We start from the raw sequence: 25859 nt of genomic DNA, 5'->3' as shown, positions 1-25859 counted from the left end.
GACCACCAGGGAAGTCCCTGTGTGTTGGATTTTATTTATTTGGCAGCTCTTGTTTGATAGGGTTTTCTCCTAGGATTTTCATTTACTGTTCATCTCCCAGAACTATTACCAACTTGGGACCACTTTAGCCTAATGAGAGGTCCAGGCTTCGTGGAGAGTCTCCAGGTGTAGTCCACCTTGCTTACTGCCCAGGCTGTCTCCTCATCCCACTGCTGCTGGTGGCATCTATCCCTGAGGAGGTCCTGGCTTTTGCTTTACTTCCTGCATAGACAGAACCAGCAGTGCTTGTGTTTTTTTTTATCCGGTTCTATTATAGCATGAAGGTCTGTCAAAGCATCCTGTCCACAATAACTGGAAATTTTTAAAACTTGTGTTATACTAGGTTTACTGGTCTTTCCCCATTGACCATATTATCTTCATCTTTACATTCCTGGCTTTTAGGAGGTGTCCTATAGGTTCTTAATACCTGTTTGTTGAATAAATAGGTCTGTTAAGTTTTACAAATGAACCTACAGTTAGTAGCATGAAACCAACAGAGAAATGTTGCAAAATATATTCATCGGTCTAATAGTTACATTAATGAGATGGTACGTGTCAATAGTTTGCTATAATTTTTCGAGAAAATATGAAAATCCTGACATTTTGACACATGAAGAATAAATTAACTGTTATTAGTAAAACATCCTAATTTTAACTGTTGTAGCCTTTGAAGAAGATGGTGGAGAGAATTCGCAAGTTCCAGATTCTGAATGATGAGATAATCACTATCTTGGACAAGTACTTGAAGTCGGGCGATGGAGAGAGCACGCCCGTGGAACACGTTCGCTGCTTCCAGCCACCTATCCACCAGTCCCTGGCCAGCAGCTGAGGGCATGTGTATCATCACCTGTTTTTGAAGTCCCAGTACTGACTGCATTTAAGAACTATAAGGGCATGTTTTTCTTTCCATAAACTATTTAGTGAGATTTTTAGGAACTATTTTTCAGTATCTCTGTGCCTGTTAAAGGGGGTGTTTTCAATCTAAAAGCTTAATTTTATAAAATTGACTTATTTTTCTACACTAAAATTGTATATACTTTTGGTAATTGGAGAGTCTGAGAATTTGGCTGCTGATGGTTGCCATCATGTTCTTACAAAATTATTTTCCATTTTTCTATGGAATGTTCCAACAGCTATGTTATGAAGTGCTGCTGAGTTCATCCATTTATCCTTTAACAAAGGATCCGTAACATTTAGGGAAAGATTTGTGAACTTAAGCAAGAACCTTAATTACCAGCTAATTGTGATAAAACCCATTACCAATTAGAATTAAACTTAATAATTATTTAGCTTTTGTTTAGGGATTTTTCTGGTTTTTTTATGAAAACCTTTTCTAAGTCATTTGTTCCTTTCCCCTTTTTGTGTCAGTGTTTCAGAAAATAGTGAACTTGATTTCTCTGCTTCTGCTAAATCCAGTTGTGACAAAATCTAATTTGTGAGGTATGATTTAAAGGTTACAGAAATAAAACTTAATGAAACCTGTTTGTGTTCCTTCATTTACTGTGACCCTCCCTATGAGCCCTGGCTTGGGCAAGGTACTTTCTCTCCTCACTCCAGTGCACAAACCAGGCCAGGAGTCTAGGTCACCTGCAGCCTTGGGAGAAGGGACAAGATCATGATGATAGTAACTTCCATATGGCTTTAAAAACGTTAATACCAAAAAGTCCAGGTGCATCACCCATGGCACCAAATATAGTCTGTGAACTATTCTGTTGTACTGTTTAACCCTGAGTTACATAAAACAGAACTGTTCTTTACAAAGTTACCTAAAAATGTTGCTTTTGGTAAGGTGAAATAATAACCCTGGGGCCAGCATTCTGCTGCAGATTAAGAGGTAGCAGCTGTGCTCACCCTGTAATGAAAGTATAGAATATGATGAAAACTTAAGTTTAATGAGTAAATTTAAATAATTTACACTACTGAGTTTTATAAGACTTAATAACCAAATAAAAATTTCAAGTGCTAAAAAAAAAAAAAAATTCAAGTGCTGTAAGATGTTAAATAAGAATTTATTACTAATAACCTGTGCATTCTCAATAAGGGCAATATCACACCCAAGGGAGTGAAAATTGGTTTTTATCTATTGTATACAAAGCACAGATATAGATACAGTACATAAACAAATATAGAGTTATATCTGTGGTGTTAAAATTACATGGAGAGAGGCAGTTAGTTAGAAAAAAAAATGTCTACAAAGGCTCCTTAGAGGGTCAATGATACGATACTGGGAAAATGGAATGTATTTCATGAAACGTGAACACTGTCAACTCTGCCCTGATAAAGCCAGTGGGCAGTGAGGCTCCTGTGGTGGCCCTACTACTTACACAGTGGGCCAATGACCTTGGGCAGGAGCAGCAGAATGGAAACAAGCCCAACCCAGATACTGACCCAAATTAGTTGTCAATATTTTTGCGGCCAATCAATCAATCAGTGACAGGTTTTGAAGCTGCATAGACTTAATTATAGTACTCTACCTTTTTTGCATATTTTTGAAGTTTTCTGTAAACTTTTTTTTTATGGACATTTTTTTAAAAACCAAAATATATAGTGGTCCAAACAAAGCAAAGTAAAATATGTGGTACAAAGAAGCCATATTTTACAAACATCCTGTTTATTCTGAGCATTCAGACTTAGAAAAGAACTTTGTTTCAATTTGTCTTTTTATTTCAATATGAGCTAAATTTAAGAAATTACCCTAGTCTTCTGACTTCATTTCCCAGAGTTGTTTGTTAGAAGAGCTAAATGACAATATAACTCCTTATGAAAATATATGGAAAAGTACAAGAGCTGATGTAAAACAGTAATCAAGGTTCCAGGCATCAAGGGATTAGAGTAACTGAAGAGTAAAACCAGCCAGGCTGTAGTCCGACAAAGGGTGCGCTGCTTTAACAAGGTGCCATCTAGGAAGGCCATCAGATGTTCACAGTGACAACTCACAGCCTGAGAAGTATTTCAATGTGGTATTTTCCTACCTTTTCTGTTTTTGTTGTAAAAGTTTTCCTTCATTTAATAACTTAGGAGTCTCTTAAATTAACATTTCAAAATTAAAATAATTCATCAAACAGGAGTCATTTTTACAGGTAAGGTAAATTACAGGATAATGTATTGAGTTAATTTTGTTTTTTTAAATCAAAAAGCCTTAAAATGGTCAAGAACTGATAGAGTGGGCATGACAAATATACATTTCAGACTTTCATCACCAATGAAAAAATAAAGCATTTTTATAGACTTAAAACTGTCATTAGTGCATTTAGATTTTGGTGAAGGAAAATTTAAAATACCTCTATAATAATACAATGTTAAAAGAAAGTGGCCATGTACTGAGGTCATTTTAGTGAGCTACCATCATTTAAATATAAGAAAAGTAATTTCTTGGTCCAGATTAGTGAAACCTTAAAAAAGATTGTCTCTAGAGAACATTATTTGAGAACAATGCTTTTTCAGACTCATTCTGATACTCAAATTCACTTTATAACACAATTATAGATTAACCTTTTTATTACATCTTCTTATTAAAAAGCTGTCAGATTTCCATTTCTTCGGGAGATATTTTCAGCAGTGTGTTGTTCAATTCCACAGGTTAAGCTCTCTTCACTATTATTAAGAACTTCATACATATTACAGAGACTGCCATTCACTGCTTTTTCATCTTTCCGAAAAGACACAGGCAGACTTGCGAGACTAAAGCTGACGTCTTTAAAGGCATGCAACAAGAATATTCCCACAATGATTGTAAAGAAGCCACTCAGAGTACCAATGACATCATCAACAGGCATATCTTGCCACTCCTTAAAAAGAATAGCTGAGCAAGTTAAAACTGATGTTGTAAAGAATACGTAATATATTGGAGTCACGATGGACGTGTTGAATATGTCCAGGGCCCTGTTCAGGTAATTAATCTGTGTGCTCACACAGACTATAAGGCTCAGCAGCAGAATCCAGGCCAGGGGATGTCGCAGCACAGGCTTTCCAGCAAACAGCTCTTTGATAGCAATGCCCAGGCCCTTAACACAGGAGACTGAAAACGCTCCAATTACAGAGCAGATTGTGATATACACAAGAATGTTTGTCTGTCCATGGCGAGGTCCCACCACAAAGATTAATATCAAGGACACAATGACCACAAGTGTTGCAAAGACCACAAAACCTGGAGGAGGCAAAGTCAAATATTTAAGTCCTCAATAGGAAGGAGAAAGGTGTGGCCTTAACATAAAAATCAGCTTTCTTTTGCTGACGCAGCAAAAGCACATTCATAAAAATTTAGTTAGAAGTACACACTGGAAGATTAAACTATGCTTCATATTCACAAATTATTATACACTTAACATTTTTAAAGTAGCATCTTAGGCCTCATAATTATACAGATATCCCTTGATCAACATGGGATTGAGCTGCGTGGATCCAATTATATGTGGACTTTTTTTCTAATACATACTGCGGTACTACACAATCCAAGGGCTGAATCTGTCGATGCAGAACCTCAGGTATGGAGGATGGACTATAAGTGGGTTTTCTCGGGTGCTCCTAACCCTTGTGTTGTTAAAGGGTCAAACTTACAGAAAACGGCATCAGGCTGATTCACAGCTGCCTGTCCTAGAATACTGTACTACTTCCCACCCACTGGGGTGCTCTAACTCCAAAGACAGATACAATCAGAAACTAGTGGAGAGAAATCATGAGATGACCTTGAATGCCAAACGATTTATAGATGCTAAACAACATTTGTCTAAAATGAGTAAATTTTTAAAATATTTAGGGACAACCACTGGGGTAAAAAACAAATCAGTAAGAGAACTTGAAAATAACTGTCAGGGTTCAGGTTGGATATGGAGAATTGAACCCAGCATGATAATAGTAATGACTGTGTAGCACCATGGGCCAGGCACTTGTCTCAGCAATTTGCACCGATTCACTCATTAAACTCTGACAATTACCCTGCAGTGCAGACACTGTCATCTGCATTTTAAGATGAGGAAACAGACACAACAGTCATTTAATCTTTTTACTCCTCTAATTCTGTCTAGAGGGAAACTTCAAATTAGATAAATTACCATCCCCCCCACATCAATAAAAACTACCATTAATTTCCTCAGACAAAGATGAAATATGAGAGGAATCAAAGCAGTCAAAATCTGTAGAGAAGGGAAGTACTCTGAGGTTGCACCAACACCTCTGCTTGTTCCCTCAGGGCAAACACAAATCTAGAGCAGGAGTGAGGACAGGCACGAAGGCCAGCAGAGAGTGGTAACCTGGGGCTTATGGAAGTTTCAGCAGAGGAGGTTAAAAAAAAAAAAGTGGGAATTTTGGGCTAAGTAGCTGGGACACAACAGGCCAAGATTCCAGAAAGGAGGGAACTGAAGAGGTGCACGCGAATTTTCTGTGTGGTGTCTGTGGGCACAGAGCTGTACGTGCCTAGTCAGAGGAGCCAAGTGGACAGCCTGGTGAGGGCCAAAGGACTAAGCAGAGAGGCCCGCCTTGTCTTGGGCTGCCGGGACAAGACACTGGCATCCACAGCTCGCCAAGCTGGAGAGTCCCAGCCTATCAGTTGGGAGGCAGAAGGGCTATGACCAAGAATAATGAAAAAATGGAAAAAAACTAGCCCCAGCTTACAGGTTGAAGGTCATCTGCTGTACTCTTATCTGCCTACCCAAAGAAATTTAAGTTCTCTCAGAAGGAAGAAAACATCACTTACAGCCTTTACACTTTTTAATACACTATGGCCAGCATTCAATTGAAACTGTCCAAAGACAAAACTAAATGACTGAAAACAAAAGAAAAAACAGACCATAGAAAGAGGCCCACAAATATTAAAGTTTTCAAATAAAGACTTTAAAATACCTAGGACTCTCCAGGGACCTGATGCACCACACCATGCATGTGGCTGACAATACTGTACTGTACATCTGGAAACTGGTGGGAGGGTGAATTTGTTATGTGTTTGTTGCCACCAAAAAAAAAAAAGAATCAAAATACAAAGCCAAGCTCTTGGAATTAAAAATACAATAGCAGAACTAAAAACTCAAAAGAAGGGTTGGAAGATTTGAGGAAATCTCCCAAAAGACAGTAAAAAGGCAAAATGGGGAAAAAATATGTAAGAAGATTGATGGTCTAGTTCAGGAGGTCCAATCAACAAGAAGAATAAGAAGAATTTCACAAAGAGAAGAGTATCAAAGAAGTAATTCAATTGCTTAGCGTAAGGCGTGAATTTTTAAATTAAAAAAGATATATCAAGTACCTAACACAATGGATAACAATTAACCCGCATCTAGGCACATTACTGGGAAAAGTCAGACAATGAGGGCAAAGAGGACATCCCTACATGTTTCCAAAGATCAGTCTCACATAAAAGATAGAGAATCAGGAATTCCCAGGCGGTCCAGTGGTTAGGACTCCACGCTTTCACTGCCAAGGACCCAGGTTCAATCCCTGGTCAGGTAACCAAAAAAAAAAAAAAAAAAATCAATTGTGTTTGATTTCTCAGCAGCAATACTGAAAGAAGATAATGAGGTCATGGTAGATTAAAGACATCTTGATATATGCAGGGTCTCAAAAAGCCTCTCTTCTGTGCCTCTCTTGTCTCCTACAAGAGTGGCTCCAGCAAAATGAGGGACAAACCCAGGATTTGGGAGATAAGAGATCCAAGAAAAAACAAAAGTGAAAGGGATCCCCCAGGATGCTGGTGAAGGAACCCAGGATGTCAACTCTGCTGGTGGCCTCAAGACATCAGTCTAAATTGAGGCCAAACAAGGCTCTTAGAGAGAGAGTTCCATAAGAGATGACACTGCAGGAACACCAAATATGTCCGAAATTACTGAGAGTAGAATTAGGTCACACGGGCAAAATTTCAGGATGGACTGATAAATTTGTAGAAAACTAATAAGCAAATAAGATCATTATTAGTTCAGGAAAATCAGAAGTCACAAGAAAGGAAGGGAAAAGTAATCATAATGTACTATATGTCCAAGCTGAGAATAAAAGTTATGTAGTGACAATAATGTAAAACAAATCATTTAAACAAAACTAAATAGATACAACTGGTAATAGATATAATAATGCCTAAAGGCAAGGAAGTAGTAGCAATATAGCATGTTATTTAGAGCAGCAGCCCCCAACCTTTTTGGCACCAGGGGCTGGTTTTGTGGAAGACTGGTGGTGGGGGTGGGGGGATGGTTCAGGCAGTAATGTGAGCGACGGGGAGCGGCAGATGAAGCTTTGCTCATTTGCTGCTCACCTCCTGCTGTGCGGCCCGGTTCCTAACAGGCCTCGGCCCGGTTCCTAACAGGCCTTGGCCCGTACCAGTCCACGGCCTGGGGGTTGGGGACCCCTGAGATACCAAGTTAAAGAACAAAAGAAACAAGGGCTGAGGGGCTGGCAGGGGAAGAAAATGACTGCAATTTCCCTAATAAGCCTTGTAGGACAACTGGCCTCTTCATATGCATATAAAATTTTGATTCAATAAAAACTACATTAAAAAGTAAAATACAGTAAGACTAATAAAACTTTTCTTTTTTTTTTTACCTGGATCTCCTAGCTTGTGAGACATTTCATTTAAAGTCTCAATCTCCTCTTCTTTTGGAGCATGAATAACCATAACTGTAGATCCCAGAATACTTAGCAAACATCCAATTTTTCCATGAAGGTTAAGTCTTTCATTTAGAAAGTATGAAGAAAGAATGGCACTAAAATGGGGAGAAGGTGGAGAATATTAAAATAATCAGCTACTTTTCTCATTTTTAAATATCAACACAACTCAGAATTTAAATTACTGAACTCAAACTAAAACACTGTGAGCGTATAAAGATTCTGGCTTTCAGCCAAGGTAAAGAAAATGCAAATTCAATCATAAAACGAAAGTTTCTGGGAACCACCTGTTTCATCATACACTAAACCAGTGTAGTTACCATCTTTCTACTGTAGTACATCAATGTGAAATTTACAATAAACAGAGCTATGGTACAAATGTATATTCTATTTAAGAATCTATGTCCAAACCAATGCTTAATATCTGCTCAACTTTAATTTATCCCTACTGGTTGATGCATCCTTTGTACATTTTCATTTAATTCTATGTAATTTGCCTATTAAATTATCAAGTTTTAATAATTTATAACTAGTTTTATCAAAATCTTTAAAAAATATAAACCTATAAATATAATAATGGCATAATATACAAAAATTAAGGATAAAAGACATGTACCATAATATATCTTTATTATACATAATACATAACATCTTATATCTTTATATATTATGTATAATATATAGTATCTTGAAAATTATATAATTTGCATACATTGATTTATATAAATACTATCTTTAAAAAAAAAAAAGATAAAAATACCTATCAGCCAACCAACTTTGGGAATAGTAGCCAAAATCCAGACTTCAATATGGGCTTAGCTGTTTGGGCTAATGATTAAAATAACAGAAACAGGACAAGTCTTGGACTGCTCCTCCCAAACAAGGATCCTGGGCCAGTCTTCAACCATGCCCCAATCAATGATTTTCTGTAGAAGGTACAGAAATCTATTCATCACCAACCACCACCTACCAAAGTATACATGTATCAAATGATAAATATTGTAACAAGTGCAACTTCGAATTTTAAAAAACTGAAATTAAAGTAGAACTAGTGCTGACTTTGAACACAAGCAAGACAAGAATAAAAGCATCTTCTCCCACAACTTGATAGCTTGCCTCTGCACAGAGGGTAACATTTCAAAAGCAAATTACTACGCAGCATAAAAAGTTCTCCACGTTGCTTAAATGTAAATTATGCTGACCATGTGTGATTAGATGCTGAAAACTTCACAGACTGAAACCCTAGCTGTCGTTTCTACGTGTGACGAGTAGGGTCCTTACCTCACTAGGACACTGAGTGCCCCTAACGGAGTCACTAGGGTGGCTGGTGCAAAGGCATACGCAGCAAAGTTGGCCACCTCGCCAGCTCCCACTTGGAGACAGACAACAAGAGAAAACTCTCAGATAGGAACATATCTAGTCAAAATGGAAATGCCTGCATTTTATTTACATTTATTTTTTAACATACTATTTCAATCGTATCTAGTAATTTCTGTATTTTCTCCCATCTATTCATAAGGGTTCTCCTGTAAATTAGCAACATTAGAATAGAGTTCAAACCCATTAGAAACAATACAAATCTATAATTCCAATGGAAGACATCTAATTTATGTTTATATAGGTGTTTTTTAAATTAAAAATTTTAATAGATATTTACATCCTATGACAACAAACACAAATCAGCTAAAAGTGATATGAAAGCACTTCTCCCAAGTCTTTTTCACTAGCTCTTTTCTTTTTTAAAACCCAACTCTTACGTTCAAAAGGTATTCTTAGGTTCCTACTATGTGCCAGATGCTGTTCTAGCATCAGGAAATACAACAGGGAGCAAAATAAAGATACTGCCCTCCTAAGACTTACATTTTAGTGGGGGAAAACAGACAAAACACGTATGTCAAGTATTTAAGTGTGCCATGAAGAGAACAGAGCAAGGGAAAGGAATGGAGAGCTGGTGACAGGCAGGACATGGTGCCAGGCAAAGGTGCTCTGATAGGTAATTTTGACCAATCTGATATGGAGTGAGGGATTTACCAGCAGCTATGGGTATGGGGAAGGGGGAGAGACATCCCAAGCAGGGAGAAGAGCAAGTACAGAACTTTGACTCAAGACAATGTCTGGCATGTCTGAACAGCAAGGAAGCCAGGGTGGCTCCAGCAAAGCGAGCCAGTGGGAGAGAAGCCAGGGAGAGACTCACAATGGATTTTAACTGAGCTGAAAAGCCACTGGGGAATTTCAGCAGGAGAGGGACACGTGATCTCATAAAACGATCACTCTTGGCTACTATTTTCAAAATGGTTATGCCAAATATCCTTTGTCTCTCACTCTCCCCAACATTTAGTATTGTCAGATTTTAAAGTCTGCTAATCTGTTCATAGGAAATGGGATTATTTTATTATGCTTTCAATTTGCATTTTCCCTTTCATGTTTATTGGCCAAGTGAAATCTTTTAGTGAAGTAGCTGTTCAAGTTTTTCCCCTGTTTATTAAGCTATTTGTTTTCTCTTATCGATTCTAGGTAATTCTTTATATATTTTGAACACAAATCTTTTGTTGGTTAAAAGCATTTTTTTTTTATACCATGACCTGCTTTTTTTATTCTCTTAAACTCTTTTAATCAAAAAAGTTCTTGGGGGCTTCCCTGGTGGTGCAGTGGTTAAGAATCTGCCTGCCAAAGGAGGGGACACGGGTTCGAGCCCTGGTCTGGGAAGATCCCACATGCCGTGGAGCAACTAAGCCCGTGCGCCACAACTACTGAGCCTGCGCTCTAAAGCCCATGTGCCACAACTACTGAAGCCCAGGCGCCACAACTACTGAAGCCCACGCGCCTAAAGCCCATGCTCCGCAACAAGAGAAGCCACCACGATGAGAAGCCCATGCACTGCAATGAAGAGTAGCCCCCACTCACCGCAACCAGAGAAAAGCCCCGCACGCAGCAACAAAAACCCAACACAGCCAAAAAATAAAATAATAAAATAAATATGTAAAAAAAAAAGAAAAGAAAAAAGATCTTGGGGCTTCCCTGGTGGCACAGTGGTTAAGAATCCGCCTGCCAATGCAGGGGACACGGGTTCAAAGCCCTGGTCCAGGAAGATTCCCCATGCCACAGAGCAACTAAGCCCGTGCACCCTGACTACTGAGCTCATGCGCCCCAACTACTGAGCCCACGTGCCACAACTACTGAAGCCCACTCGCCTAGAGCCTGTGCTCCACAAGAGAAGCCACCGCAACGAGAAGCCTGCGCACCGCAATGAAAAGCGGACCCCGCTTGCCGCAACTAGAGAAAGCCTGCGCACAGCAACGAAGATCCAATGCAGCCAAAAATAAATAAATAAATTTATTTTTTAAAAAAAGTTCTTAATTTTAATGTCAAACTTTAAAATATCTTCCTTTATGGTTAGTGCTTCATACAACTTGTACAAGATATCTGTCTCAAAATTCTTTATCTTCTAAATCCTTTAGTGTTCTGCTTTCACGTTTAAGCTTATGAACCACCTGGAGTTGATCTTTATACAGAGTGAAGCAGGAACTCTATTTTCTTTTCCAGATGGATTGTTACAGCAATATTTACTGAAAAGTACATTTCCCTATTTCAATACCATCTCTGTCATAAATATACTGCCCATGGACCTATTCTATTATTGGCTTATGTATCTATCTTGTCATAATACCATCCTGACTTAATTAGTGTAACTTCATTAAGTCTTGATATCCAATAGAACAAGTCCTTTCACCATTTCTTCTTAAAGAGTATCTTTGCTTTTCTTAGACTTCTGTATTTCCACACAAAATTTAAAATCAATTATCATGTACCACCTAACAACCTAGTTTCAAATGGAATAGCATTAATCCATATATCAGCATCGAGAGAAACGACAATTTTACAATTACAACTATTATAGTGATGAATCTTTCAATCCATGAAAATGACATATCCCTCTACTATTCGTCTCAGTAATGTTTTCATTTTCTCTGTGGGGATCTTTACCATCTTTTGTTAGATTTATAACTAATTCCTGTTTCTTAAAATTATATGCAGATGGTAACATTTTCACATTTCATTTTCTAATTGTTTGTTGCTGATATACAGAAATACAGCTAAGTTTTGTATACTAACTTTGTATCCAACAACCTTCCTAAATTTTAATTTTATAACTCATCTGTATGTTCTTTGGAATTTTTATACCCACAATCATATAATCAGCAAATAAAAACAGTTTATATGTTCCTTTCTAATCCTATCTTCTCCCCTTGACTTTCTGCATTGGTTAGAAATTCCAGTAAAATAAAGTGATGAGAGGTTATTTGCTTGTTCCTAGTTCCAAAAAGTTAAGTCTTCAATATTTCCCCATTTTTGTGTTTACTGGGCAATTGTTGGTTTTGGCTTTTTTTGCTCTTAGAAATCCTATATCATATTAAGGAAATTCACTTAAATTATTAACTTGAAGTGGTTTCTTTATAGTCATGAATAGCTGAATTTTACTGAAATAATTTTTCTCCTTCAATTTAACATGGTAAATTACAATGATTGGTTTTCCAATATTATGCCAACTTTGCATCAACAGAATAAATCTAACTTGTTCATGCTGTATCATTTTGTTCGTAATTTTTACATATATGTTCGTGAATGAGACTAGACTTTATTTTTCCTTTCTTATCCTGTCCTAATCAGCTTTTGGCATTAGAATTATGCTAGCTTTTTTAAGAAGAGTGAAGGAATATATACTCCTTTTTCTATTATTAGGAAATTTCTACAAGACTACAATTATTTCTTCTTTAAATGACTGAAAAATTTACCAATGAAACCATCTGGGCCCAAGGTTTAGTATATGCAAAGGTTTTTTTTGGCTGCATTTGGTCTTAGTTGTGGTATGCGGGATCTTTCGTTGCAGTGCGTGGGCTTTCTCTCTAGTTGTGGCGTGCAGGTTTTCTCTCTAGCTGTGGCATGTGGGCTCTGTAGTCGTGGCACGCAGGCTCTCTAGTTGAGGCGTGCAGGCTCAGTAGCTGAGGTGCACAGGCTTAGTTGCCCCGTGGCATGTGGGATCTTAGTTCCCTGACCAGGGATCAAACCCGCGTCCCCTGCATTGGAAGGCGGATTCTTTACCACTGGACACCAGGGAAGTCCCATATGCACAGGTTTTAAAATTATAGACTCAACTGTGTTAAGTTAGAGGAGTATTCCAGTTTTCTATTTCCTCATGAGTGTTGATAAATTTTATTTTTCAAGATATTCTGTCTACATTTTTTTATCGACTGGAATAAATTTTTCATAACATCCTGTTAATACCTATAAAACCCTAATTACATCACCTAGCTATTCTACCTTCTCCTTTTCTTGATCAGTTTCCAGGTTTATCAAGTTCATTATTCTGATCATAGACCCAAATGTTTGCTTTAACGCCCTGTTTTCTATTTAAATAATTTCAGCTTTTCTCTTTACTTCCTTCTACATTTTGGGGTTTATTCTGCCATTCTTTTTCTATTTTCTTGAACTAGATGCCTCACCTTTCTTATTTTCAATTATATTTATTTGAAACCATAAATTTTACTCTATTTACTTCAGTTATATTCCACAAGTTATGATATTCTGTACTTTGTATCAACATATTGAAGTATTTTCTAAATTAAACATATTTAAAAAATATTTTCTAATTTCCATTCTGACTTCTTTGAACCATGGGTTACATAAAGCGTATTTCTAAATTTCCACACGTGTTTTTCACGATATCTTTTTGTTACTATTTCTAATATAATGATCTGTGAAAATACTTCATCAAATCCTTTGAAAAATTTAAGACTGGCTTCACGGTCCTGCAAACAGTCCATCTGCATCAGTATTCCATATGCACTTGAAAAGAATGTAGATCTGAAGTTGCTGAGTTCAGTGACTTAAGTGTGTTAAATCTGCTGTTCAAATTTTCTGTCACCTTAAGGATTTTACTCTGCTTTCCCCATCAACTGCTCAGAGTGTTACATTAAAATCTCACTATATGATTCTGGATTTGTCTATGTCTCCTTGCTATTCTGTCAACTGCTGCTTTGTATATAAGGCCATATTACTAAATAAAGTTAGAACTGTTAAACTTCCTGAGTTGAACTCTTTGTCTTAAGAAATAATCCTCTTTCTCTAGTATTGTTTTTGCTTTGAATTATATTTTTTCTAATATCATAACAGAAATCTCAGCTTTTTTCAGGCATGTTTTCCCATCCTTCTCTTTCAGCCGTTCTATATCTCATGTTTTACAGTGTACCTTGTAAAAGGCATGTAGTTGTTTTTGTCTGTTATTTGTTTTTATAATTCCAGTAGAATAACCTTTGCCTTTTAACTGGGGCATTTCGTGTACAGTAGTTATTGATATACCTGGATTTAAATATACCACCCATTTTAAAAGATTTTCTTTTCAAAAGTTTAAAGATTAATAATGCAACACTTCAAATATTCAGAAAAACAGAATAAAATATAAATGACAGCTATATATATCCACCACCCAGACTCCCCAAGTGGCATCACCTAACTGACCCTTATTCGTCCAGTTCACAAGTTCTCTCTTTCAGCTGCCTGCTCTGGAGTCTGCGATTACCTCTAGGGCAGAAGTATCTCCAGCTTATCCTGAGCTCTATGCTTTTCCCTGATCTAGAAGAATTGGCTAGCTAATTCTTCACTAACATGTTAGTTCTTTAATGCTTTTAACAGGATGCTTTTTTATATCCTGTCCAGACTTTTATTTTCAGCAAATCTTATTAGTTTTATCTTCAAAACACACCCAGAATTCTACCACTTCTCACCATGCTCACTGCTACTACTCTGGGTCCATGCCATCACAACCTCTTACCTAATTATTTCAATAGCTTCTTACCTGGTTTCTCTGCTTTTGCACCTATGCAGTCTGTGCCTCAACACAGCAGCCTGAGAGTTCCTATTAAAACCTGAGTCCGATCAGGTTACCTCTTCACTCAAGCCTCCAATGACTCCCCATCAAACATAAAAGTCAAAGTCCTTTCTATAACCTACAAAGCCCCACATGATCTAGGCCCTTATTACTTCTCTAAACTTACCCCTACTGCTTCCCTGCACATCCACTCCCTTACTATTCTTGCCTCTTTAATGTTTCCTGAGGTTTTAGTAATCCAGTACTGTATAACAAAGCACCTCCAAAACTGGCAGCTTAAAACAACAAAAGCCATGTTTTCTGTTGGTCAAGACTTAACGGTTTCTCATAGTTTCTGTTGATCAGTAGGTACTTCTCACTCAGGGTTTTCCAAGAGGTTGCAGTCAAGATACAATCTGCAACCTGTACCTTGCTAGAATCTGAAGGACCCACTTCCAAGATAACTTACTCACATGACTGAGAAGTCAGTAACTGGGTAAGTCAGTAACTGGGTAAGTCAGTAACTGGGTATAGCCTGGGGACCTCTCCTCAGGCTGCCTGACTGTCCTCCAGCACAGTAGCTGGCTTCAGAATGACCAATACAATCATCAAGGCAAAACCTTAAAGCCTCTGATGACTCAGTCACATCATCAATTCCGTTGCATTCTTTGATCACACCAGGTCGGCACTAATTCAATGTGAGAGGGGATCATACAAAGGTGTGACTACCAGGGGATGAGAATCTTTGTGGGCTATCTTGGATTCTGCCTACCACGCTTTAATAGGCCAGGCATGGTCCTGCCTCGTGGCCTTCATATTTATTACTTCTTCCTGCTTAAAATGTTCTTCCCCCAAATATCCATATGGCCAGCTTCCTCAATTCCTTTATGTCTTTTACTCAAATATTATCTTTTCATCGAGGGCTGCCCTGGCCCCCTAACTAAAATCTAAACCTATCCATCCTTCATTTTATTACATCCCTTCCCTACTTTTCTCCTAGCAAGTGTTAACATGTATCACTAATACACATTTTATCTTATTTTGTTGTCCACCTAGAATGTAAAGTCTCATGTGGTTAAGAATTTTTTTGTTTGTGTATTCTGTTTGCTATATCTCCAGCACCTAGAACACCTGGAATACAAAAAAATGATCAAGAAATATTTGCTGAATGAATAGTCAAATCAGTCTCTTTGTTATTTCAACTGCCCTTAAACTTAGAAAAAAATTTATATAATTTAATCCTGAATACTTTGAAGGCTTAGTGTCTTAAGGATCACTTATTCCATGTACCCTTTAAAAGGTAATCATCAAAATAAGCATGGACAGTCTTACCAAATGCATATCTCGTTTCCAATTTGGAATGAAAATTAATGGAGGGACAGGAATTAAAAACAGGATGTGTTCTATGATCTTTCACTTTCAAAATTACCTTCATAAACTGAGCATAATTTTTAAAAATACATATATATATATCAGACATGTTTTAATCAAGTAAAAGTCTTCTCATTCAAATTAAATACGCTATTAAACTGCAAAATGACTTTTAAAGGCTTAAATTTTACATATTTTGTGTTTTGTTCATTTATAAAAACAGAATTTATTTAAAGTCTTAAAACTGCTGGTAATATGAGGCTGTGATAGTATATGCAAATATTTCAATATACAGCTATAATATTTTCTTGAAATGTCCTCTATACATACTTGATAGCAGTCCAGCCCACCACAACCATTCTTTAAGATATGCATGGCCACCTTGACCTGTGAATGAAAACATATTTCACCTCTTTGGAAAGTACCAGACTTTAATAAATTTATGACAACTATTAGTAATGACAGATTTTAAAATATCATTTGCTAATTATTACTACATTGAATAAAGGTTTCATCATGATTACATAGGGGATTTCTTAGATAATATTTTTATGATTATCTTACAAAAGGGGATGTGAGCATCATGTGAATGTGAGTGACATATATTCAGTTCATACTTCATTCTTTTGTTTTGTGAACTCAGTTTCAATAAATAAAGAAACTGGACCAACAAGAAGTAGCCCAACTTCAAATGAATTAGATAGTGGACAAGCCACTTAGGTGTGGGTTAGCCCCACTTATGAGGTAGTAACCTTGGAAAAAGGGGTCCTATATTGACCAGACATAAACAGACTGAGCACTGCTCACAGTGTGGGGCTTCCAGGATGCTCATCCTGCCTTTTTACTTGACTTTCCTCCAGTCTAAACTAATAAAATCCGAAAGCAATCAGTACTTAAGCCATTGTTCAAAAGAAAAAGCCAATGCGAATGAACCCCTTGACAAGCGTATCCACATTGACAATGAGAGTACCTGCCTTAGGAATGAGGATACACTTGTTCAAGCAGCATATGCCAATACTTTCTCCTCTCTGCACGAAATCTAATAGAGGCCATTGTTTTAAGAGAGTTTAATTAGGTTTGGCCATAGAGATGGCACAGAAAAGAAGAAGGTAATATTTTTTACTGCCAAAGCAGGTTTTCCTATGAGGTCAGAACTGGGGCAGAGGCTGAATGACAGAACATGACCAGAATGCAAAATAATTCTGGGAGCTGTCATGATGCACCAGACGAAGTCAGGGGGGTTCAATCACACTGGGCAGCCCCCAGGGTCTCGTGACTTGTAGGTAATTTTGGGGGATCAACCTACACCACCCAACAGAATTTCACTCAACTGAGTACACTTCAACCTCAGGAAGCCCTCTCTTTCCTTCCTGCCAATTGGAGATCATCAGAAAAAATGTCTAAGGAAAAGTCAAACTTTTACTATCATAGACAAAAGATCCTAGCCTTCAATAAGATTCTGATTCTATCCACATACACTCACTTCCTTCTCTGCAGTCATATCAAAATTTAAAGAAAAGGCTGGATGCTAATTGGGCATTGGTCCCTACTCCCACTTTGATAATAACTGGAAGAGTGAGTAGTTAACTTATTTTGACATCTTCTTACTTTTTAGTTTGCTCATTACAAAAATGATTCTCTATAAACATTTACAACTCTTGCACAGTTCAAAGTTTTAAATATAGTCACTAGGAATGAAGATATGGTCTTCTACAGTCAAAGAACCCAAGTACATAAGCACACACTGATGTCATTCCAAAGTCACATAGGGCATAAATAACCTACCTGCTCTCATGGAGCCTTTTCTGGCAAGTCGCAGAAGGCCTTTTTTTTTCAAAATGAAACTCCCTCCAATGAAAATGCTGGAGCTCATAGCCAATCCCAGACCAATATAAAAGTCATATTTTCCACGGCCCTGGCTCATTTCGCTTGTTACTTTAAAAGTTCCTGTGAATCACATTGATCAAGAACAGAGAAACTGCTGGTGCTGGAGGCAGGATGATGCAGTCTTCAAATCTAAATGATGCAAAAGAAAATGAGATTTTTCACAGAATGACAGGATGCATGACCATATACAATTCAAAATTTTACTCTTTCTCTTTTCATAAAATAATAACATTTCTATTAGTACTATTAATAACATCAATATATTTACCATTTGTATTTAGCGCTAATCTAATTATATTTCTTCCAATTACGGCGAAAGATGGGATCTTGATATAAAACCATACTTAAAAACTGAACTCATAGGGACTTCCCTAGCGGTCCAGTGGTTAAGACTCCAAACTTCCACTGCAGGGGGAGAGGGTTCGACCCCTGGTTGGGGAATTAAGATCCCACATGCCATGCGGCGTGACCAAAAAAAAAAACCAAAAACTGAACTAACAGAAACAGAGACCTCCCAGAGTTAGGGGTTAGGGGGTAGGAGTGAAGGTGGTCAAAAGGTACAACCTTCCAGTTACAAGATAAGTAAGTCATGGGGATGTAAGGTACAGCACGGTAACATAGTTAATAATACAGTATTGTATATTCGAACATGGCTAAGACAGTAGATCTTAAAAGTTCTCATCACAAGAAAAAAAATGTGTAACTCTTCTGTGGTAATGAATGTTAACTAAACTTAATGTGGTAATCATTTTGTAATATATACATTATGTGGTACACCTTAAACTAATACAGTGTTACATATCAGCTATAACAATAAAACTGGGGAAAAAATTAAAAATAAAACCACATTTAAACTGATTTTATAAACTCTGTTTTCATATTTTTAAAATGTTTCCAGTCTTAGCGGATAGTCCATAGTAACAAAACTTTGCTGATAAGACAAAACCTTCTAGGGACTTCCCTGCAAGTCCAGTGGTTATGACTCTGTGCTCCCACTGCAGGGGGTACAGGTTCAATCCCTGGTCGGGGCTAAGATCCTGCATGCCACGCAGTGTGGCCAAAAGTAAATTAAATAAATAAATAAATAAATGTTTAAAAAGTTAGTTTCACCAAAAAAGAATAAAAAACTTCTACAGAATGAAAATCAGGCATAAAAATATACAAATCTAGTCTATAAATACATTTACCAATTTCACAAATGTGTCCTTTTTGAATAATCTATAGAGAAACAAAAACTTTTCTCACTCATATATTTTCTTCTTAGAAATCTACGTAGACATAAGCACATGGTAATTCATTTCTTATTTAGCCTATTTGGGGGTGTGTAAGGAGAAGGCAGATGTCACATTATTTTGTGAGCAGAGGATGATGATTCTAACAGACAGATGTTTGCCAGGGTGTGTGTGTGTAGTACTGGTGGGCTTTTTAGAGAACATGAGGGCCATGGGACCTAGAGGACTCGAGTCATAAGGCCAGAAAGGATGCAGTGGCATACCAAAGACTGCAATTTTTTTCCAAATAGCCAAAACTCAGAACTCTGCTGACAAACAAAGCAAAGTGTAGAAAGTGGAGGAAAAAACATTTATTCAGCTGCAAGATTTATGATTGGTTATAACTAACTGCCAGTCCAACTTTCTGGTATGTCCTGAGATTTTTAGTCCCACAATTTAACAACTGAATCCCAGAACTAATCTGCAACTCAGTCAGGATCCTTAGTCATTAACCCTCACTAACTAGCCAAATTTTTCCATTCTTCAGGTTATGGGACTCAGGCTTTTAATAAAAGGAACTTAACTTCCTATCTACCTAGCCCCTCAATTACTTTATCCATCCACTCAAACAGTTTTTACTGAACATATGCTATGTGCACTAAGCATTATGATAAGCTCTCTGGATAAAATGGTAATAGCTTTTAGACTTCAATGGGGAGACAGACAAGCGACAGATTATAACAGGGGGTTGGGGGATAAGAGAAATAGGTGAGGGAGATTAAGAGGTACAAACTTCCAGTTACAAAATAAGTGAATCACCGGGATGAAATGTACAGTATGGGGAATATAGTCAATAACAATGTAATATCTTTGCATGGTGATAGATGGTAACTAGGCTTATTATGGTGATCATTTCTGTAACATACAGAAATATCACATCACTATGTTGTACACTCAGAACTAACATAGTGTTACAGGTTAATTATACCTCAAAACAAACAAAACTTTTGACACTAAACTTCCAGGTATGAAAAAACATCTTAAAAACGGTACTTACTGTAATTGAATACCAAAGATTTGACAATATACTTAAACACAAAGGAATGAAGCTCTCTGCAAATATGCTATAGTTTTTCAAATCTGGTGGCTTAGTTTGAATCAATTCCTTTACTTCTACTTCTTATCAATAAATAAAAGTACAAAAATGAAAGATAAATTTCAAATCTATAATTAAACTGCTCTATCACCAAAAGAAAAAAAAATTATAACAAAAATAAGTGCTTACAGGTTCCCACCACACCCTAAACAACTGGTTTATCCACGTTTATGGCCCAGTCACCCTCAGCAGAATGCCAGCTCCTGGGCTCCTGCACAAGAGTCACCTTTTTTTATCCTGTGTACTCAGCTATCTGCCAGTCTCAAAGTATGTCTCAATACATGTTTGGGATCATATAATTGGTCCTAAAAAATAAAGTTGGCTATTCATGAGTGGTCATTAGTAGACAGAAAACCATTGCATCACTCATATCAGCATCCTAAAATGTAACCACTATTTTATAGACTATAAACTGAAAAACTGTAAAAAGTTGTCAAAGTATACTGGGAAGTGATAGTACCACATACAAGTGAACATGCAAAGATAATACTAATAACGGCTGGAAAATGGGAGTAAAGAAACCTGGCTACCAAACACTTCAGCCCACTTGGCAGGTATATCCTTCTAATGAGCAAGAGTCACCTAACTTGAACGAACCCTCCTCCTTTAACCGTTACGTTCATGGAACAATGTTCGTAATTATCATACAAGTTCTACTGAGTAAGTAACTACTTAAATCTTCAAAAATCTCCCTTTTGAAGGTCTGAACAGAACAAGTCAAATTATAGTCTGAATGTTCTGGAATCAATAAGATGGAACTTTGTTATCTGCAAGGATGATACCCAGAAACAAGTCAGGTTTATCTGTAATTCCAATCCCAGTATAATGATAGCCTCACAAATACAAATTCAGACTTTAATTATATAAACCTGACCTTGAAATGCCAAATGTGTAACTACTAATTTACTAATATTTACTAACACTTAATGTTAAATTTCACTAAATGCAAGTTACATACATATGGTGTAAGGTCTAAAATTAAGACCCAATACATTGTGCTGCCTTGACACCTGGTAAAACTGGGATGACCTGACCACAAGTTCCTGCCCTCCCCCACTCTGCTTTCATGGCTAGGTCCCGAAGCCAAACAACTCTACTTATCATGGGGACCAGGCATAGTTCCTGCTTATCCTTGAGTAGTGGGCTTCACTGCCTTGACAGACTGCAGAATTATTAAAACAAGCCAATCACATCCTCCTGCAGGAGCCAAGGGGCCCCTCAACCTCTTGCACTACAAAGCCTGCCTCCACAGTCCCTGGTTCTTTCTCTGCAGCCCCCGTGTGGCCCTGTGTGGTATGCGGTGTCCTCCTCCTAGATGAGTAAAAGTGACTAATAAACTGCTCTCACATGCCCAGTGTCAAGTGTCATAGGGAGGGAATCCGCACCCTACCCCCAACCAACAAAGTGAAGAAGAGGTGATTAAACCAATACGTTATAATGGAATCTTACTCATTTTATCCAAAGATCACTGTAAGCTCACTATTCTTAACTTTACTATGTCTACATATAAATTTTCTCCACTTGTTACACAAAGTCGCATGATGCTATTTAAAATCTTTTTCCCTGTTTTTTTTTTATTGTTATTGACTTACTGTGGAACATTTCAAACACACAAAAGTAGAGAGAAGGCCTTTTTTGACCAGTTGGGTCAATCATTTATCATGCATGTGGCTTTGGAGAGCTGTACCCCTCGTGCTCACTTCACCTTCCAACACAGGATCACGGCTCCCTTGAGACAAGTCATCAGCGCCCAGCCACACTACAGCCCTCCCATCCTCCTTTCCACTACTTAGAGGCTGCTCTTCACTCCAGGCCAGGTCACACTTCAAGCTATGCTACAAAGACTTCTCCAGTAGCTAGAGCCCACAGGCATTTTCTCTCCTTTGCACTTATTTTATTTACAGACAGCTTCATAAAGTTTATTTCTTAATTACTGTTCTATGTTCAAAGATAAATTCTAAGTTTCTTAAAGACAATGACTGGTTCTTTGTGATGGTTTCTCCACAAAAGGCACTCATTTATAGTGGCAAATACGATTTATAAGCTTTTCTAGAATTAAGGTTATTTGCTGTGCTTGTTCGTTCGCTTACTGAACTACAATGATGTATATGTGGGTGGGGAAGGGTGCCAAGTAACATAAAAGTTACATGCCATCAAGTTATAAAGCAGCCTTCAGCCACTAAACTAAGTAAATGAATCATCTCATTTCACTTACAGTTTGAAAACAGGACATCCGTGGACACAACGGCAAGTCAGAATCTGCTTGGAAGTGCAGAGAAGTTCCTCCGTGCTACGTGGGGACAATGGACACCCAGAAGGACGTTCAACCCCCAAAGCAGCAGCCAATGATATATACCTGTGGAGAATGTCACACAGAAAATGAAATAAAATTACAGGATCCAGTCTGAGGCAGAGAATGTGGATACAGAATAATGTACAAGAAAAGGACTAAAAGATGGGTGGTTTTTGATGCTCGGTGAAACATGAAATTCTGAGGACTATCTTCATTTGTATTTGGATTTGCTGTTAATATTGTTGCATAGCTTTTGATTAGTGTACTTTATGAATACAACTATATATACATAACTTCATTTTAAAAACCCTATTGTATTTAGAGATCTATTAATAGTATATATAAAGATATTACTTTTTGTTCAATTAAAAAAAAAAAAAAAAAAGGAAAGAAAATAGGACATCAGTGTGAATGTCCTGAAAGGAACAGTTGCTTCACTATTCGCTGACCTGGTAATGTCCTATTCCTACTCTGTGTAACTGAAGGTCAATCACAGCCAGGAGAGCCTGAAACAGAGATTATTTTTTATTTCTTAAGGATTAGCTATGAGGCAGGGCCAGGTTTAAAGACAGCTAAAAAAGAAAACTTGCTAAATTTCACTTCATCTAGGTTCCCAAACCAGATATGACGAGCTCCAGGTGGTAACCTGCCCATGTTACCTCTTAAAGGGACTCAGGTGGAAGGTCCCACTCCCCTACCCCTGGCTGTTACTGTTTATTTATATGTGGGCATCTGTTCAAGAAACATACACTGAGTAGCTACGATGTGCCAGGCATTGGAGTTATAAAGATGACCAGAAGTTCCTGTCCTTAAGAATTCCACAGCTAAGGGAGAATTCTGAAAATAAACTATTCAAATTTTAAACACACTCAGACTTTTAGAATTTTCAGCTTGTTCTTTCTAAACTTTAACACACTTAATTTTCACAACTGATTTCACCGATATCTACGAATACTTATACTGTTAACTTCCATTAAATGCAATTATGTCAAAAATGAAATTAATATAGCTCAAAGAAAATAATTATGAAATTGGTCTACCTCCTTCTAAAACGTGGAGAACACATAATTTAAGGAACAGGAAAAAGGGACTAGCATTCTAACACCTATACAAAAAGCCTAAATTAAGATTTGTCTTGGGAGTTAGAGTTCCAAAACAAAGTTCCCTGGTGGTCCAGTGGTTAGGACTTGGTGCTCTCCCTGCCATGGCCCTGTGTTCAATCCCTGGCAGGGGAAAGATCCCACAAGCCACACAGCCCGGCCAAAAAAAAAACCAAAAGAAAAAAATTTTGCTTTGCAAAATGACTTATCATCAATCACCAAAGTTAGCTAACTTTAAAAATTATACCAATTGAAGTACATTTACAGCTTTAAACTTGTCACAGCACTCCTGACATTTCATTTTCGAAAAAGCTTGAAAAGAAATGTGATAAGAGCCTCATGATGAGAAAACAGGCACAGAGATGTTAAGTAACTTCTCATGCAGCTGGGGGGTAGGAGACCCAGCACTAGAATCCAGGTCTCCTCAGCCTTCTGCCTTTCCCACTGGAGTCTCCTTTTAGTCCCCGAGCTGGAATACAAGCAAGGGGCAGCTCAAACCAGGCTCTCAGTGTAGGTCACTGCCTTCACACCCGATCTGCTCCTCCTTATGTTCTGACTGCAGCTTCACCATTTTCATCACCCAAACTGCATACAAGGGCCAAGGGTGCCAGATGGATTCTACCTTTGAAATATGGCCTGGCATCTCCATGTCTCTTCTGACGTTAATCCAGTTTAAAAACATCATGCTACCACGCTGCTCTATAAAACACATCTCTGTCATCTCATTCTCCTGCTTACAAACTCAGAATGGCTACCCAACTATTTACAGAAAGAATTCCAAATTTTGTAAGCCAGTAACTAAGACCTTTCACCATTTGTTCCAAACCTGTCTTTTAAATCTTAACTTCCCGATACTGTATTTCACATACCCTGGTTCCACTCTAAGCCAACATACTGCTGCCATTCTTACCTATTCCTTTCACTCCTCTATAACTTTATTTCATTATCTGTTTCATCTTTAAGGACCTGCTTCAAAAAAGCACCTCCACAATGAAGCCCTGCTTGAATTCCATAAGCCAATCTTTTCTGAATTCCCTAGCCTTTAATCTGAACCTCTCTTTGGACACTTTTCTAGCCCTTATTATGATTACCAATGTACATGACTCATATTCCCCTATGGACAAGTGGTATGCTTATCTCATTTACTCAATCAACAAATATTTACATGAATACACACTATGTTCTAGGAACAGGGATACAGCAGTGAATACAACAGACCAAAACCCTGCCCTCATGGAGTTTACCTTCTGTTGGTAAATAAGGACACGATATTGGAAGGCGGTGACTGAACACTTAACTGAACCAGGGTAGGTGGGATACCACAGCAGAATATTTTTATACAATAGAAATATCCTGAAAAGTAGTGTAATTGTTTTTTATTATTATGTCTCCCTAATAGTAATAGCTACCACTTATTGAACGCCTACAGAGGCACTGCTCCTGGTGATTGATACACCATTAATTCTAATCCACACAATAATGAGAAAAAGGTATCATTACCCCCACCTTGCAGGTAAAGAAACCAAACCTCTCTGAGGTTAAATCACATGTGGAGGATCACACAGAAAGTTAAACAGCCTGAAATGGAACCTAAGTGTCCACTGGACTCAACTTCTATATAGACTGCCCACATCATAATAAAACCTTAAGAGTTCTCAGTCTTTACTTCTACTTGGTTTCCACTGCTTTAATTTTTTCCAACCTCTCATTTGGCTAATTATTTCTAAAAGTAGTAGTTATAAATACTACAGAACCTAAATTTCCAACTCTATTTCCAACATTAGTTATAAATTAAAACTTTAACTTACATGTACGTTTAATATGGTCTCTCTTACGAAAACAAGGCTGGAAGAGGTTAGAGATGACTTATTCACTCTCATTTCCTCGTAAATAATACCCTTTATTCTCATTTAAAGTTCTAAGCCCTGGCAGAGTAGCTCCAGCCTGGAACGAAGAAAATACAGAAATAGGCAAAAGGAATGAATAGTTACTGAATACTTTAAAAAATTTGACTACTACCCTCCATACTCGTTTTACTTACCAACTAACATAAAACCAACTCAACCGATCATAACATACTGCTTCAACAGACAGCTTACTGGTATGAAACGAAGATCTCTATTACCTCACATTCACTGATAGTACTTTAACAAAAAATAAAAGTACTAACTGGACTCATGGTATATAGAGAATTTCTAAAAACAGAACTAAAGCACGGTCTATAGTAAATGAAATGAAAAATCTAGTAAAGAGATTCAAGAGACAAACACAAAACCAAAGGTATACTGAGTTTTGTTCAGTTGTATGGAGAGGGAGAGAGGAATCTCTGAGTTTATAAAAGTTAGGAAATTAAACA

General features: G+C 37.5%; 2 protein-coding genes and 1 pseudogene across 3 annotated transcripts in view; 2 read left to right on the top strand and 1 right to left on the bottom strand.

The window, feature by feature from the left end:
* The window catches only part of CYFIP1 (cytoplasmic FMR1 interacting protein 1), a 95785-nt gene extending 93573 nt beyond the window's left edge, over positions 1 to 2212 (top strand). Inside the window, 1 exon segment of the mRNA XM_082395473.1 lies at positions 704 to 2212. Coding sequence (XP_082251599.1) covers positions 704 to 868 — 165 coding nt within the window. The 3' untranslated portion in view covers positions 869 to 2212.
* Positions 2030 to 22466, bottom strand: NIPA2 (NIPA magnesium transporter 2). Its single transcript, XM_082395482.1, has 6 exons — positions 22326 to 22466; positions 17642 to 17872; positions 16187 to 16243; positions 8902 to 8992; positions 7558 to 7718; positions 2030 to 4186 (listed from the first exon to the last, which is right to left on the bottom strand). The coding sequence occupies exons 2-6, from the start codon at positions 17778 to 17780 to the stop codon at positions 3552 to 3554; spliced, it is 1083 nt and encodes a 360-aa protein (XP_082251608.1). The 5' UTR covers positions 17781 to 17872; positions 22326 to 22466; the 3' UTR covers positions 2030 to 3551.
* Positions 22414 to 25305, top strand: LOC309630360 (DNA-directed RNA polymerases I, II, and III subunit RPABC4 pseudogene; annotated as a pseudogene). Its single transcript has one exon. The product of its transcript is annotated as a DNA-directed RNA polymerases I, II, and III subunit RPABC4 pseudogene (transcript).
* Positions 25306 to 25859: the final 554 nt, after the last annotated feature.

The sequence above is a fragment of the Balaenoptera borealis genome, assembly GCF_965194805.1.
Source record: "Balaenoptera borealis genome assembly, chromosome: 6".
Classification (NCBI taxonomy): domain Eukaryota; kingdom Metazoa; phylum Chordata; class Mammalia; order Artiodactyla; family Balaenopteridae; genus Balaenoptera; species Balaenoptera borealis.
This window is presented reverse-complemented; position numbering and strand designations above follow the sequence as displayed.

Bases quoted from the DNA above. Each gene is read 5' to 3' on its own strand.
- NIPA2 (XM_082395482.1), bottom strand. From the start codon at position 17,780: ATGAGCCAGGGCCGTGGAAAATATGACTTTTATATTGGTCTGGGATTG. The intron at 8,993-16,186 runs GTATGTATAGAG...TCTGTCTCCAAG, and splicing joins GTGGGCTGGACTGCTATCAA to TGGGAGCTGGCGAGGTGGCC. The intron at 4,187-7,557 runs GTAAAAAAAAAA...TGCCTCCTCCAG, and splicing joins TCACAAGCTAGGAGATCCAG to GTTTTGTGGTCTTTGCAACA.